The sequence below is a fragment of the Lissotriton helveticus genome, chromosome 1_1 (genome assembly GCF_964261635.1).
Source record: "Lissotriton helveticus chromosome 1_1, aLisHel1.1, whole genome shotgun sequence".
NCBI classification, from domain to species: domain Eukaryota; kingdom Metazoa; phylum Chordata; class Amphibia; order Caudata; family Salamandridae; genus Lissotriton; species Lissotriton helveticus.
Genome location: NC_136057.1, coordinates 306,445,265 through 306,460,442, shown reverse-complemented (window position 1 = coordinate 306,460,442; position 15,178 = coordinate 306,445,265). Strand labels below are relative to the sequence as shown.

General features: G+C 43.6%; 1 protein-coding gene across 7 annotated transcripts in view; it reads right to left on the bottom strand.

Moving 5' to 3' along the window:
- Positions 1-15,178, bottom strand: part of AGBL3 (AGBL carboxypeptidase 3) — an 873,099-nt gene that overhangs the window by 162,902 nt on the left and 695,019 nt on the right. For 5 of the 7 annotated variants that reach the window (XM_078669865.1, XM_078670098.1, XM_078670316.1 and 2 more), the window contains exon 16: positions 10,902-10,952. The exons of the other annotated variants lie outside the window; for them this stretch is intronic. In XM_078669865.1, coding sequence (XP_078525991.1) covers positions 10,902-10,952 — 51 coding nt within the window. The remainder of the gene's footprint in view (positions 1-10,901; positions 10,953-15,178) is intronic. 7 annotated transcript variants of the gene reach the window in all.

The following is a 15,178-nucleotide window of genomic DNA, read 5'->3' as shown; positions in this document are numbered from 1 at the left end:
TTAAAACTGTTGTAAGGATTTCCACAAATGTTGTAAAGCAACCAGCCTTATTCCTGACTGAAAATAAACCATAGCGGGCAGTCATTAGGGCTCGCCTAGGCAGCGCTTGCGCTGTCTCGTTGAGACATGCAATATAAACTATAGCAGGGAAGCTTTGTTTAAGCCCCGCCCACTCTCCGCCTATATTTTGGATTGGCTTACTTTCTAAATGCTACATTTTGATTGTTTTTTTGGCTTGTTAGTCCCTCTCCATGTCGGCCATGTTGTCATTTGTGTCCTTCCATGGTTATCGGCCCCTTTACTGCACAGACTACTTTCTTGGCGGCCCCCTCCAGGCACTCTGGGTTGTGCTTGTGCCTTTTCACGCACATGCTTGTTTTTCGTTACAACTGCTAAACATTGAAAGCTGTCCACCTGATTTCCTTGTTTATAATAACTCTATGCCTGATTAAACTTTTGTTTCGGAAACAGTCATCGCTCAGTGAAAGTTCGTTTACGGGAAATGGTACCTCCAATAGGACGTTAACTGAAATATTACGCCACTACAATGATGGCAGCTCGGCGTTTCCCAGTAATGGCGTATGTGCAAGTTTGCGTTGATAGCTCCGCCCCTCCCCTTGCAGCTGCCCACATGTTTTTCTACGCACACTGCTGCCTGTCGAACCAGCAGAAAATTAAGGGTCGCAGATGGCGGCTCGGTGGGGGAGCCCAGGCGAGGAAGCGAAGTATCAGCAGAATGGACCTTTTTACCGCTGGTAGTTCAAGCCAGGTAGGGCCGAAACCCACACCGGGAAGCCGGTGACACATGGATGGGGGCTGCGCCCGCATGCTGCATCACTTAGTTGAAAGGGCACGTGTTGCTACATGCACATCGCCTGCGTCGACGGGAGATGTTGCCCTCCTTAGAGGCCTCCCAGCACAGTCTCCACCTAAACAAGACTCTGTGCCGGCAGACAAGGAAGTCTGAGGCCGGCCCATGGAGATGACACGTGGAGTTTGATGCACATGCAGAAGCTGGGCCGGGAGAAGGAGCGGTGAGGAAGGGTTCTGTTCCTGTGGCATTTGGGACCAGAACCAGCCTGAATTACTTATGCAGAAGGGCCATGCTGGGCGGGGGCTGTAGCTACTGCACTGCCTGCTCTTAGAGTTGTGAAGGAGTTCTCATGTGAATAGTTGAATGCACAATACAAAACCGCGCTTGTTATGCATATGGGTATTAAAGCCTAGTAAATATGATTGGCCCAGTCATATACATGAAGATTTGGAGGCTACTTTATAATGACGATGTACCATTATTTAAGTGGGGGAGGATGGTGGAAGGTTTCAATGTAATGGGCTCTGTTGTTTCTGAGTGACATAACGAAGGACAGTCCGGTTTGAATATTTGTAGGAAAATGAAGTGTCTGATATTTGTAAAAGGAACGATCTGTACTGAAATTATGTAATTTTATAATGGCTTCTTTTTGATTTTTATGCTATTGCAAGGTTTCCCCAAAGGAGGGGAATGAATTGATCGCAATTGTTTTGGGGTATTTTGGATAAGCGTGGTTGTTTGCTTGAGGTAGTAACAAGACACCAGGATTTCCTTGTAAGCAGCTGTCATGGGGAGTTTGACCCCATTGGAGTAGATAAATTGCCGCTTACCACTTAAGACGATTGATCTTAATTTTAAGGGAACACCTATTAGTGTCATATAGTTAGGGCCACTGCAGTTGTGATTCTGCGGTCTGGGCCTTTTCTGTATAATTATGGACTTGCCGCATTTGCCACATAAACTGTTAACTGCTGTATTATTCAACTGCACTCCCGCACCTGGGTTCGAGTGAAGTTAGGGTCCGGCACGCATCTCTCGCGAAAAATCTTTACAACGAGGGGTTAAGCAGAGATGCGTGTTGGCCCCTCTCCTTTTCAACCTGTTCATTGCCGATTTATCCAGTGCCCTGGATGGCGTAAACAGCCACTCGCCAAAGGTAGGAGGTACGGCATTAAGCAATCTTTTATATGCAGATGATCTGACTCTGGTTAGCCTCACAAGGGTGGGGTTGCAAAGGCTGGTTGACACACTGCTGCAATACACGATTAAGAATCAACTAGAAGTTAATCTGAAGAAGACTCAGGTTGTCGCATTTGGGAAGAAGCGACATGCCGGTGGCGGATGGTCTTTTAATAACAACAGCCTCGCCGTAGGTCAGTCGTACAAATACCTGGGGGTCCATTTGGACTCCAGGGGCAACCTTATAAAGCAGCGCAAAGAGATCGCGGTTAAAGCAACGATGCTTGCGGTGTCATTGACTAAGCTTGCAAAAAATATTTCAGGTCCCACTCTGTCTCCCCTCTTGGAAGTCCTTAAAGAGAAAATTGGTCCCACCTTGTCGTATGGCAAAGGGATTTTTAAAGGGAAACTAAACACTGCTTTAAATCGACACACGATAAAAATGTATAAAAAGGTTTTTAGGTTGCCATACTCTGCATCCCCCCCACAGATTAGACTAGAGATGGGGTTACTGAATTACGATGTTTCCTGCATCGGGGTATTTCTTAATCTCTGCCATAAATTACGACAATCCAACCCAGGTTCATTAGAGTCTTTAGTTTGGCAAGAAATAACTGAGAAAAACCCAGGAGGAACTTTCGGTCGACTTTTTAAGGACTATATCCAACAAATTTCAGCAGACGGCCTTTGGGCCCTCAACCCTAGTCAGTCCGCATTTAAGCTTGCAATTAAAAAATGCGTAAGAACGCTATCACTCATTACTGATAAAGCACTGTTTTCAAAACGAAGCCACGCGCGGGCAGTTATTAACTCCTATAATCAGCTAGTCCCTGACACTTACTTTTCCAGTCCTTTCTCACTGTACTTAAAACGCAGCTTCATAACAATTAGAATGGGCGACTGGCGATTTTTTGCAAAACCTACCCCCTGGCGCCGTGCGGAAGAGGATACAACCTGCAGAGGGTGCGGCGAAGCAGCAGAAACGTTACTGCATGTAGTCTGCATCTGCCCCGCCTTCGACCTCCAACGCAGGTTTAAGCTGAGGGGGAAATGGAAGCTGCTGGGGGTTCGGACTTGTAGGAAAGCCATCATTGCTGCACTGAGCCCGGACAATACTGATTTAAATATAAGACTGACCAACCTGATTCAGAATGCTTATCGTAATTTTAAACAAAAATGTTCTGTCACTTCTTTATCCCTACCCGTTTTAAATTAATTAACGTCTTTTAAAATAACTCCAACCCATTAGGCAACCAGTGATGAGAATAGTTTAAATAGTAGGTTGCGAGCAAGGGTTGTTTTATGTATGTACTTACAGCTTAGGGGAGCAGTTTTAACAACTGATTGTTTGCACTGTTTTATTATGTATGAATCATAAATCTGAAATTCTCTTTTAAAGATATTTGTTTTATATCTAAATAAAGACTTTTTTGATCTTGATCTTGCTGTATAAACTGCGGATTTTAACAAAATTATTTGTAGCTCAAACGGTTCTAAAGTTACCAAAATGAAAGAAACCTGTGTTGCCACGCAGTGTAGTTTAAAGCTTTATGCAAACGTTGACTAGTAATCGTTTACTTGCTTATTACTGAATTTGAAGGTTAAACTGGTACTAATGAGATGAAACCTTTGCCCAGACAAAAATTTAAAATAAGACAATTATCAAGTAACACTATCAAAAAAATTTCTGCATTAAAATAAATAACTTGCTTTTGCTTGTCCTCCCCTGCTGCATAAATTCAGCGGCCACATATATAGCTCTTAATGCAGGTGCTAACACTTTTCGGCAGCTTGTTTTATAGGGAGATAATCTCTCTTTAAACATGGAAGACGGGAATGAGGCAGGCCCTCAGCATCTGCACTTTAAACCTGCATTTACTTTAACTTCTCGGTGTTCTATTTCTAACCACATTTGGACGCTGTACTAGCGAGAAACGTACTGTACTGTACCTCGACCTAAACCCCCTGCACGAGACAGGATGGGGAGTTCGGGGAGGCACTAGAAGCCCAAATGAAAACAGGACACAGAGCTGGCCCCATCGCTGCACAAGGCGAGCTTGCTCAAGCCACTTAAAAAACACTTCCAAATGAATGTAAAGTTGCCCATGTTTTATCAGCACTTAGATCGCGCTGCATGTTCTTGCTGGGTGCCTCGGGTCACCAAGAGATGAAAAGGAATATGCAAGGGTGTGAACATACATAATATGAGTTAAAAAAGGTACAGCATATACACCACACGTACCTTCATTTACCGTAGCAGTGCGCACTATGTAAAAGGAAACATAATATTGGTTCCTTGTTTTTTTTCTCCCAAAATATTTGTATTGAAATCTAAACATAAGGAGAGACAGAGGCATCGGGACAGTCAACTTAGATCGGATCACAGCTAACCAGCAGCGTCACCGGCACCACATCTCAAAAGCTGAGTGCAAATCCACCACGCACAAAGTAATGGGCCCAAAAAAAAAAGCACCTTCATTGTGAGTAACCAGCAGGTCTTGCTATTCTTTCTGCATGAATCCTCCTTCCCGCCCACCTGCCTCCTGCGGCTGAACAATCTCCACATACCATGCAGTGCCAGGCAGCCCACAGGTGTTATAGCCCTCCTTACCACGAAAACTCCCTACCGGCAACAAGAAGCTGTTTATTCCTCCTGCCCATTACCCGTTCCACTTATCCTCCTCGCCCGCTGCCCTCACCCTAGGCTTGAATACCTTACCTATCCCTTACTTCTTGTCTGTGGTCTACACTGGCAAATATTCCAGCTTCTAGTTTAGCGCACACAAAATACCACCTTTACTGTGGGTACCTCAAGCGTGCCCTTTACCCCTACATCTGCTTTTTTTCTACTGCTCTCGTGCCTCCCCGCTCTTACCCCTGTAGCAGCCTTTCCTCTGTTGCCCCTATATCAGCCTTTCCTCGTTTGTCCTTATACCAGCCTCCCAATGTCTTCCGTCTGTTGTGCTCCCATATCTGCCTCTCTTTTGATGTGCCCCCATACCTCGCTTTTGTTTCCCTCATATGTCTCTCTTCTGTCATGACCCCATAGCTGCTTTCGCTCTATGGCCCCATATATGCCCCTGCTATAGAGTCATATCTGTCTCCGCTCTCTCTCACTTGCGTCCCTCTGGTGCACTAATATCTGCTTCTCTTCAGCTCCATAGATGCCTCTTCCTACATACACCTACCTGCTTCTCCACTGCTGCCCCTGCCTGAGCCCTATACTCCAGGTGCTTACCCTTCTCACTACCTATGATGCATACAGGCTCGCCCCACGTGCCCTGAAGTGCATTATCCTGGGGAATTAACCTTTCTGAAACCTTTTTAACATCCATATCCCTCTTTTATTATATAGAGATATATAATTGCCATTAGTGTTCTGCACTATATGTCAAGTAGTATGGGCTTCCAGCGCTGTTGGTTGTGTGAGATTCAGGGCACTATTCTGGGGTTCCATCGCAGACTGCATTTAATTAGGTTTCCAGGTGTGTTTATATGGTTGAATGAGGGGCAGAGTTGATATATTGCCCTATTTCAATAGCACTTTACTACTCCTTATTGAAGCCTCAAGGTGCATTCTGGCCCACATAGACACTAAGTTGCAATTTTGTTTTCATACTTAACTGTGTGAATACCAACCTGCGTTTAAGGCGTTCATAGTTGCCAATTTAAATTAAAAAAAATAGCAAGTTCTTGTTTGCATACCTTTATGTAATAAAGAGGAACAGTTTCTGCAACAACATTACCTGGGACAGGCTCCAACTTGCCCTGACTGTCCCTGCAAAAATGGGACAGTTGGCAACTCTGGTATTTTTCATAGGTGATTGGCTATGCTTAGCTTGCAAGTTCTTGCTATCGCTGCTGTGCCATGTGGCTGTTCCTTGGTATTCACTGTGGGGGCATTCCAAGAACATTATTCCCAGCATTTCAGCCCTAATGCAAGCAAGAAAAATGCCCCTCTGACAGGAGTCGGACTGGCTTCTAGGGCAATCGGGCAGTGGCACAGATAACAGTCAAGCCGCTGGGTGACGTCACCGATGCCCTTGTCGATGCCGGAAGTGAATGCAATGGGCTAGAATTCAACTCTCCACATTTCCAAACTACACCACATAATTCAACAACAAACCACATATTTCATATCAACAATACAATTACACAACACACCACATACATCAAAACCACACCACAGAATTCCACATCATGCCACAAAATTCAACAGCACACCACATAATTAAACTCCACAACATACCACTCCACAACACAAAATGCCATTCCACATAATTACACTCGGACACACAATCTTACACCACATAATGCACAGCATGCCACATAATTCCACTACACATATTCACTCCACACCACACAATTCCATCACACACAATTCCACAACTAACCATTCCAATCCAACCCACATAATTCCACTCAACACCACATACACCTACTCCACTCCAAAACACATGGGTAAAATACATTGTCAGTTACAACACCAATACCTCTAACTCTCAAATATGAGACCAATTTGCATTGCAAATGCTTGTTTTTTCTAGTCATCTCTTTGCACAAGTATGAGCTTAAACAACCAGACTTTGCACTCTTTATTTTGTAGCAGCATTTGGCGTACACGCCCTTCCTTGCTATTTGCTGCTTCTGTAGGCCAAGCTCCAGCCTTATTTGTCCTGGAGAAGTGGATTGTATGAGATTGAATAGTATTCTAGCGGCTTTGGAGACCACCTTGTCCAGAGTTATTTCGTATTTCCCTCTCATTGATTCACTGCCATACGTGATTGTAGTTAGAAGCTTTGCCCAGAGTATTTCCAGTAGAGGGATAAGGTTGGGGCCAGTTATGTTGTGCTTGATGTTTTTTTAGCATAACAGCCAGAATGGCTCCTCTTCCTTGAATATCCACTTTTTGTTGGTGGTACGTTCACATGCTGTCAAAGATAATTCCTAAATATTTGTAACTTTTAACCATCTCCAGTTGTCTGCCCCCCAGACGCCATCTGAATTGATTTTTGGTACTTCGTTGGTTAAAGCCCATTACTTTGAACTTCTCATGGTTTATGCTTAATCCGTTCTTTATGGCGAAGTCGCTCGTAACATTTATCAAATGCTGCAGACCAACTGGGTTCGGCTGATCAGTATCAGGTTGTTGGCGTATAGTAAGTTTGAGAGTGACAGGCCACCCAAATTCGGGGCCTGGTAATGACAAATATACAGTTCCCTTGAGAGGTCTGACATGAAAATGTTAAACAGGGTTGGGGCAAGTCACAGCCCTGTTTTAGCCCCTTAGTGGTTGGAATTCTCCTCGGCAGACTGTCGCCGGACCCTAACTTAATTTGGACCCATGTCTTGGAGTGGAGCAGGATTAGCTGGTTCAGAAGGGTTGGAGCCATTTTCCACCCAGCTAGCTTAGCCCACAGCTAAGAGTTTCCCTCTGCTAACGCTATCAAAAGCTGCTTTGTAGTCTATAAAACAAACAAATAGTGGTTTGTTAATTTTAATTGTTTTCTTGGCGTCAATTAAAAGAGAGAGAGCAAGAATGTTTGTTGTTGTCCCCAGGTTTTTCTGAAAACCTGTTTGGTTGATTGGGATTATATTGTTTTACCCTGCCCACTCGATTAGTTCAGCGAGTAGTAGGCCAGCATAATATTGAGCCTCAATGTCGAATTAGCGCTATGAGTCTATAGTTCTTTGGTTCGTTTTTGCTATCTTCCTTGTGTATAGGTGAGATGATCGATCCTTTCCAAGAATCTGGGATTCTTTTGGCTTCCAAAATGTTGTTAAAGACTGGTAGTAATGATCCAGCCCAATAGGTTGGATCCTGTGTGTATACAGTGGCGTAACGAAAGTTGAAGGGGACCCCTGCAAGGTACACAGAGGGGCCCCACTCCGGATTTAATCCAGAGCTCTCCGGTGTGAATAGAGTGCTGAGGGGGTCCTCTACAGCTCGAGGGCCCCCCGCACTGCGGGGAATGCGGGGCCTGTGTTACGCCCCTGCTTGTATACTATTGGTGGGAGCTCGTTAGGGCAGGGCGCTCCTTCGTTTCGGCTTTTCGAAATTCTGTCCACAATCGTTTTAAGTGAAAAGAAGGATATAGACTCCGGGTCGCAGTGCTTTAGGGATTACCACTTGCTCAGACATGCCACTTTTTCATGTGTATTTTTACTGTCTTCTGAGTTAAAGTGACTCTGTATGTATTTTGCCCAGGCGTCCTCCGTTATATGAGAGTTAATTCCTGGTGCTGTTGGGTTCTCTATGCTCTTGACTGTCTGCCAAAACCTGGAGCTGTACTTTGGTTTTTTATCATGTAGCAGTTTTGCCCATGTTGTTTTAGTGGTTTCTTTTATTGCCAGCCAGATGATTTTATTTTTTCGGGCACTGAGCTTCCTTAGAGCCAGCTGTGTTTTATCGGCTTAGCAGTTTTGGCAGAGGTTGTGCATTGCTCTGTTGATTTCGCCCCTTATTTGTCTTAACTCTGCATGGAGGGTTCCCGATAAATGAATTCATTGTTTGCGTGCTCAGTGGTACCTGTTTGATTTTTTGCTAATTTTTTGTCAAGTTCGATTTACGGTTAGATGGGACAAAGCTTTCCGTAAAGCTTTCCCAGGCTGTTAAGATGTTATCTTGTAGTAGTTTGTTGTCCTCCCACCGTTTTTGGAGGGTGTGATGTAGGCTCTAGGCAGTACCCTTGCTGAACGATGGACATCACCCACAAGTCTAATATTATTTGCGTATTTAATCACAAGAGGGGGAGGGAGGGAGTAGCAAAGGTCCATCCAGCTTCAATGTAATGTACAAAGATCAATAGGGAATGGACCACTTGTACATGTGTGACCAGGGTCATAGATGGTTGGTACCTTTCATAAAAACCTTCATACACATACGTAGGTGGACAGGCGGTATATCTTGGTTCTTCATCTATTCGTAACATGACAGAACAGGGTATTTTTGGGGCTATTTTTGGTATGCTGAACTCCACCAGGAGGTAGACCCACTGGTACTACAGTAGTGTCCAGAGACCAAAAAGGAAGAACAAAGTGAAGTGCTCAAAAAATGAAGTGAGGTTAACATTTTTCTACATCTTCATTATCGTGAAGTTGTTTATTGTATGGAGATGTGAAAAGGTTAAAACAAAAAGTGTGCATCTATAGACCATGTTACTAATCTTTACGCACTAGTGTAGTCCATATGTGAGGTCGACATGCTTCTGCCCCATTATGCCCAGCCGAGTCTAAAGGGCTTTCTTCAGGACCAGTAGAAGTGTACTGTCGCTATATCTGCAACAGTGTGAAGTGGGTTTTTGTTTCCCCACTTTTTGTCAGGTCAATAGTACCTGCTATTTCTAAATGGGAAACAAAAGCAAAGAAGAAAACAGACCTTGTATGAATTCTCGGAGTTGTATACTGTCTGTATCATCTATAAGATGCTGTAGGTTAAACATTATGATTTAAACATAAAAGAAGGTCACATTGTTAACCTCATGCTTTTGTGCATTTAAAGAATACATTCATTACTAAGTGAACATTGACAGTTTACAGGAGCACAGGTGGTCAGGGCAGCACATGTTGTCTTTTGTTCACATATTATAAAATCTGAATGTCAGAGAATGAAACATTATTCCGTGGAAGTGTGTTGTAGAGTTTCCTTTCGTTAAAAAGTCACTCTCCTTTAATATCTGCTTGTGAGTCCCATTTGTGAAGTATAGTCATTGTGATAGAATCAGGTAAGTTTTTTATCCTTCAGTGTGAGCGCGTTCATGGTATGAGGTCAAAAAAAGTAAAATACCAAGTGGTTAACACCTTAGGAGCTTCGTAAACATACCTCCCCAGTGCTGCGCTGTCCATTATCCAGTGCTGAACTGGACGTCCAACGGTCGCACGCAGCACTGGGGAGGTAGTGCCCGTGACGACCGTTGGCCGACGGCAGCACTTAAAGGGTTAAATAGATGGCTCGCCGTAAGGTACCGGCGCGTAATTGTAAAAATGAAAAATAAATAATGACAGCTCGGAATGGGCCCACGTCACCGAGGGCACCGATTCCAGAGCGAGCACAAGCAAGCACTCCTGACGCTGCAGGTAATAGACGTGACGGGAGATCCTCACCGTCAAACTCGATGAAGGTAATCTACTAACTCTTTCACTCCTACTCCAGAAGGCTAGGAGAAACTCGCCCTGTCCCTTGTGGAGGCATTACAATAGGGATTCTTCAGGTGAAGATTTATGAGCAGCGATTTAAAAGGACACTTTACTCTGCATGCGCCGGCCGTTTAAGCTGTCATACTGTCGCTAATGGGTCATATACCGGGGACTCCCATCTCGACGACGGGGAATAATTCAAGCATGGGAATCTATGAAAGTTCCAATACTGGAGTAATGTGTGAATATCGGGTTTCAATGAACATTTGTCATTTGTGCATCACCAAATAAAGTGTCTTTATTTGTTTTGATACTATTAAAATCTTTGTTTCCATAAGACTTCAAAATTACAAAATAATGTGCTTCATTTTTGTTTTCCTAACTGCTAAATGTGTAAAGCTTTTTTTCAGGTATTTGCAGTTTCTTGTGTGTTAGAAAAAAAAATACATCCTACAGCCTTTCCTTTTGCACTTCCTGTACCCCAGGAAGATTTTCACTTAATTCACATTACTTTTCTTTCACAGGATGCAAAGTGAGCAGACTTTCCAAACACCAATGGCCATCTAAAAAATTAAGCAGTAGTTTGTCAGAAGAAAATAGCTTGACATTAGACGTCTCTCTTTGAAGTTCGGTAAATGTGACAAGATAAATACAAAATATAACGTCATCTTTATTTACTTCTTGGACTTTGACATTCCACTAAATATTGGTTTGCAACAATGTGTAAGTCACTGTGCAAGATGTCTGAAGTGTACATTTTCTGCTCTCTTACCTTGGTGTGAACATCTCCTTGTGAGTCAAAAAAGAGGTAGACAACGGCAACCTTTTAAGAAACGAAAGGAAAAAAACCACTTTTATTGATTTTTTAATTTTTAAGGTGTCACACTTAGGCACTCACCTATAAAAGAGGACACAGATTTCATATTCCATATGTATATGTTTGTGCATGTAAAATGTAACTTTCCTGTAAGCATCTGTTCGTGCATGTAGTGCTGTAAATTAATATGCTGTGCATACTCCTGCCATTTAGAATTGGGCTGGAAACATGTGCAACTTGTTTTCCTTCAAAGACGTCTTTTCGAGTCACGAGCTACTGTGACTCCACATATTGCTTGTAATGTGCATGGGCATCGGCTCCATTGTTAAATTGTTTTTTCCCCCGCAGTGTAAGGTCTTAGATGAAGCACAGAGATACAGAAATATGACCATGCGCAGGAAAGATCATACATAAAAGTTAAAGAGAAAATGTCTGTAACACTGAAAGGCATCTGGGGAGGAGGGTGGGCATGAGCGAATCTACAGCACGACATGCCACAAACTGATGTTCAGGGATAAGTAACATTTTCCATTAGTGACATCTGTAGCCGTAGCCATACATGCTGTGCATCGCCTGTAAAGCAGTCCTCCCAAAAGTGGTGGCTACTCTGAGGATGTTGCAGAAACCTGGAAAAGTGTGCAAAGGACAACCTGACCTACATGGGCTTTTTGCACGCTAAAAAATCGACACAATAATGTTTTGTGAATGTGTGGGGAGTAGACCAGATAGCTGTTTTGCACATGTCAAGCATAGGAATTTTACCCAAGAAAACCATAGAAGCTCCTTTTCTGCGGGTTGAGTGGGTTTTTAGAAGGGACCGGCGAAGGGCGTTTGGCTTTCACATAACAAATTTGTATTAAGGGCAGGCAATAAGGAAAATGCTACTTCCCAGTATGCATCTGTTCTTGGCATGTAGAGCTGCAGAGTTGTACACTTTTGCATAGATTGCCATCTGGTGTTGGGCTCGGATGTTTGCATGTTGTTTTTGTCTTCGAAGACATCTTGTAGTCACGAGGTTGGTGCCTCCTCCTTCGGTCAACAGAGTGCAGGGGCTTCGGCTCCATTGTTAGATTGTTTTTGCCACTTAGGGATAGATGGAGTAGTGAGAAATAGAAAGATGTCCATGCGTGGTGTATCTAAGTAAGATAATACTGGAACAGATAGAGGTATCGGGGGAGGCGGGTGGGCGTGTACAGCTCTGCAGCTCTACATGCCAAGAACAGATGCATACTGGTAAGTAGCACTTTCTGTTCGAGGCATAGGAGCTGCAGATTGTACACTTTTGCATAGACTATACAGCAGTTACCTCCTTAGCGGTGGCTACCTAAATCTTTTGCAGTAGTTTTAAATAGTGTTTTTAGTATAGCCTGGCCCACACTAGCTTGTTATTTTGCCTGCAGTTCTACACAATCGTGTTTTGTGAAGGTTTGTGGTGTAGCCTAAGTTGCTGCTTTGCATATGTCATCCAGGGGAGTGTTTCCTAAGAATGCCATAGAAGCCCCATGTTTGCGTGTAGAATGAGCTCTAGGGGGAATGGTTAACATAGGTGTGGCTTTGAGTTAGCATATTTATATGCATTTTACAATCCACCTAGCAATTTCTGTTTTGGATATAGGATTACCTTTATGAGGTAGGGAGAAAGCCATAAAAAGTAGTTTGGTTTTCCTAAAGGATTTTGATCTTTCAATGTAGTAGAGTATTGCTCTTTTAAAATCTAAGGTGTGTAGAGCTCTTTCTACCACTGAGTCTGGTTGAGGAAAACATACCGGGAGTTCAACAGACTGGTGCAGATGGAAGACAGATACTACTTCGGGTAAAAAGTTTGGGTTAATTCTAAGAACCACTTTGTTATGATGGATCTGTAAAAATGGTTCTTGTATGGTTAATGCCTGGAGTTCACTTACTCTTCTGCGAGATGTGATAGCAACCATAAAGGCTACTTTCCAAGTGAGAAACATGTAGTTCACATTTGTGGAGAGGTTCAAAAGGAGGACCCAATAGTCTGGTTAGGACCACATTTAGGTTCCACACCGGAGAGGGTGGAGCTCTTGGTGGAATTATTCTTTTAAGTCTTTCCATAAAAGCTTTGATAGCAGGGACTCAAAACAAAGACAAGTGTTGTCTGTTTTGTAGGTAGGCCGCTATGGTGGCTAGATGTAACCTGATAAATGTATACGCTAGGTTACATTGTTGTAGATGCAAGAGGTAACAGATGATGTTCTGAATGGAAGCATCTAGTGGGTTGATCTTGTTGTGTGTGCAATAATTACCTAATCACTTCCATTTTGCAGCATAACATGCCCTTGTAGTAGGGCATCTGGCCTTTTTGATAATGTTCATACAGTCTGGCAGGAGATTGAGGTAGTCACACTCTAAGATTTTAGGAGCCAGATCGCAAGGTTGAGTTGATTTGGATCTGGTTGTCTTATCTCTCCATGGTTCTCTGTAAGAAGTTTGGGTGAGAGGTGTAGCTTTTGATGTGGTACTACTGATAGTTCCAATAGAGTTGTGAACCATGGTTGTCTTGCCCATGTTGGAGCAACTAGGTTCATTGTGAGGGAATGTTTTTTGAGTTTCTTCACCACTAACGGAATGAGTGGGAGAGGCGCAAAAGCGTAAGCAAATTTGCCTGACTAATTCATCCATAGGACATTGCCTTTGGACAATGGGTGTGGATACCTGGATGCGAAGTTTTAGCATTTTGCGTTTTGGTGTGTGGCAAACAGACCTATTTCTGGGTCTCCCCACATGCGAAAGAATGGAAGAAGAACTTGAGGATGAAGTTCCCATTTGTGGATCTGTTGTGCTTAACGGCTGAGCAGATCTGCTATTTGATTGTGTACCCCTGGTAGATGCTCTGCCAGGAGGTATATTTTTTGCGGAATGGCCCATTTCCATATGCTTTGAGCTAGGTGTGATAGCTGTAGGGAGTGTGTCTCCCCTTGCTTCTGTATGTAATACATTGCTGTCATGTTGTCTGTATGAATCAGAACAGCTTTGCCTAGCAGGTGCAGTTGAAAAGATGTCAACGCTAGGAAGACTGCTAACAATTCCAGGTAGTTGATGTGAAATTGTTTTTGTGGGGGGGAGGAGGGGCAGTGGGCGATTCCAGATACCTTGAATGGTATGGGTTTAAAGATGAGCTCCCCAGCCGCTGAGCGATGCGTCTGTTGTTAGCACTATCTGTGAGACTGACTCGAGGAACGACCACCCTATGGAAAGGTTCTGTGTGTTCCACCATTGCAGAGAGCGATGAGTGCAGTTGTCCACCAACACCAGATCTGTTATCTGACCTTGAGCCTGGTTTCACTGATATGTTAGGCACTCTTGTAATGGACGCATTTGAAGTTTTGCATGAGGAACGAGAAAAATACAAGAGGCCATCATCCCTATTAGTTGCATGAACACTCGTGCTGGTAGTGAGTGTTCTGCCTGAAATCTTTGAACTAGTATCTGTATAGCTGTTATCGTGACTGGGTTGGGATATGCTAGGCCTGTGGAAGTATTTAGTGTAGCTCCTAGATATTGTTGTATTATGGACGGTTGGAGATGGGATTTACCCAGATTTACTGTGAATCACAGACTGTGAAGCAGTTGTATTGTACGGAGTGTGTGTTGAACACAGCTGTTGTGGGATTTTGCTTTTATGAGCCAGTCGTCCAGATATGGGAAGACATGAATCTGCTGTCTTCTCAAATGGGCTGCAACCACTGCTAGGTACTTGGTAAGAACCCTGGGCGTCGTGGTGATCCTGAATTGTAGAACTTTGAACTGGTAGTGTTGCCCATGTATCACAAACCTGAGATATTTCCGGTGAGCGGGATGAATGGGAATGTGGAAGTAGGCGTCCCTTAGATCTAGAGTGGGGAAGTAGGCGTCCCTTAGACCTAGAGTGGAGAGAAAGTCGCCTTGCTGAAGTAGCCGAACCACTTGTTGTAAAGTGACCATGTGGAAGTGGTCTGATAGGATGTAGAAGTTAAAGGGTGTGAGGTCCAGTATTGGCCTGAGAGCCGTCCTTTTTTGGAATTAGAAAATAGAAGGAATAGACTTGTGTGCCTTGAGGAGGCAAGGGAACCAGCTCTATTGCATGTTTTTGTAATAGTGCAAGAATCTCTTATTTGAGAAACGTGAGATGTTCTGATGACATTGGACCCTGTGGCGAGGTATGTTGGGAGGGGTAGAAGTGAGTTCCAGGCAATACCCATACTGGATAACTTGTCTTCCCCACTTGT